This window comes from Echinops telfairi, unplaced genomic scaffold (genome assembly GCF_000313985.2).
Source record: "Echinops telfairi isolate 266 unplaced genomic scaffold, ASM31398v2 ScPeMD7_2010;HRSCAF=2546, whole genome shotgun sequence".
NCBI classification, from domain to species: Eukaryota; Metazoa; Chordata; class Mammalia; order Afrosoricida; family Tenrecidae; genus Echinops; species Echinops telfairi.
Window position 1 is genome coordinate 2835447 of NW_022105908.1, and position 1704 is coordinate 2837150.

Consider the following 1704-nt stretch of genomic DNA (forward strand, 5'->3'; position numbering starts at 1 on the left):
CAAGGTCGAATTCGAGTCATGGTAGTGGGAGCGGGGAGGAAACATTTAGGAATTAGAGGAAAGTTGTATTTCTCATCGTTGTTACATCGCACCCTGACTGGCTCAGTTCTTTATCATTTTAAAGAAGATTTTTGAAGCAGATTTGTCCAGTGCAACATGTCATTCAATTTCTTGACTGCTGCTTCCATGAACATGGATTGTGGATCCAGGTAAAATGAAGTTTGGCAGTGGATTTTTCTACATATATATTTGCACATGCAAATATACCATGTGTATAAGAGCACACAGGGGACATACACAACATGAACAACCTCTTAGCCATAAACAAGTACCTCCTGGAACTCAAGACACTGGGTTGGAGTCTGGGGATCACAGTGTCAGAGCACATCTAAGTTAACTTGAAGAACACAGGCCAGAAAGACAATGGTTTCTATCCTACTTTGGTAAGCAGAGACTGGGCTCCATCTAGAGTTGCCTCAGAAGGCAGGTCTGACCATTTCCTTCTGAAACAACCACCATTGAAAATCCTATGAAGGACATTTCTAGCCTGACACTTAGGAGGGTCACTCTAAATTGGAATGAATTCAATGGCAACTGTGCTTTCTGAGGCTGTTGTTTTGGGGGGTGGGGGTGGGGTGCCAAGAATGGTGTCTATGGTTGTGTGTTAACTTGGCTGGACCATGATTCACAGTGGTTTGGCAGAATGTAAAGACTTTTTTAACAAAGAGAAGTCCAAAGAGGGAATCAAGAAAACAAAGTCTTTACAATAGCTGCCAATAGATAATCTGGAAGTTATATAATGATGTCTCTCATTTTGTGATCTGATATAATGTAACCACCGCCATGGGGAGCTCTGATATAATGCCATCATCTTTACTATGAGATGTGCTATCATGAAGTTTCCTCAGGAATGTGGCCTGCTTCAAACACAAACTCTATGCTTGATCTGTATCTGCATCTGGCTCAATATCATCTTACCTGCAGTTCTCATTAGTTGAGCCAGTGGTCTGCCAGCTTTGGGATTCATCAGCCTCTGCAGCCTGTGAGCCACAGCCTGCCATCTGACTTACCTATCTTGGTATACGAGTCACCACTAGCCTATCATCTGACCCATGGACTTGCCAACTTCTACGTCCTATGAGCCATTTCTTTGATGTGTGTGTGTAGTGTGTGTAGTGTGTGTGTGTGTGTGTGTGTGTGTGTCTGTGCACGCGTGTGGATTCACATATAAATACACATAAATTGGGGCTTAAAAACTTTTGTGGGAAAATGGAATCAAACAGTAATGGAATTACTCCAAGAACTTTTAAAGCCTTTTATGTGCCTAGGGTGGACTTCAAATGCTTCATAGTAAAATTTTATTACGTTTTAATTCCATTCTCCATCAACTTTTGAAAGTCATCCCCTGTAATGATCATTGGTTTTACTTTTCCAGAGAAGCCAGTCTAAGCCAGCAGGGCACTTACTGAGCGCTTGTCGGCTTCCGCCCCTTGCTGGCCCTGGAGACATGCGGTCAGCTTCTTGTGTGTGCTGTGCGACACTTGCTTCACCAGCTCCAAGCGCTTCTCCACCTGCAGCAGACCAATGGGTGACTGATCAGCAGAGGGCAAGATCTAGAGTAGGAGGTGTTGGCGTGTGAGTAGTCACCAGAAAGGAGTCCACCCCAGTGTCTGCAGAGACGGTGCAGGGTGGAAGCACTGCAGA

General features: G+C 44.2%; 1 protein-coding gene across 1 annotated transcript in view; it reads right to left on the reverse strand.

Annotated features, from left to right (window-relative positions):
• The window catches only part of ARHGAP44 (Rho GTPase activating protein 44), a 111450-nt gene that overhangs the window by 108681 nt on the left and 1065 nt on the right, over positions 1 to 1704 (reverse strand). Inside the window, exon 2 of the mRNA XM_013008221.3 lies at positions 1467 to 1613. Coding sequence (XP_012863675.2) covers positions 1467 to 1613 — 147 coding nt within the window. The remainder of the gene's footprint in view (positions 1 to 1466; positions 1614 to 1704) is intronic.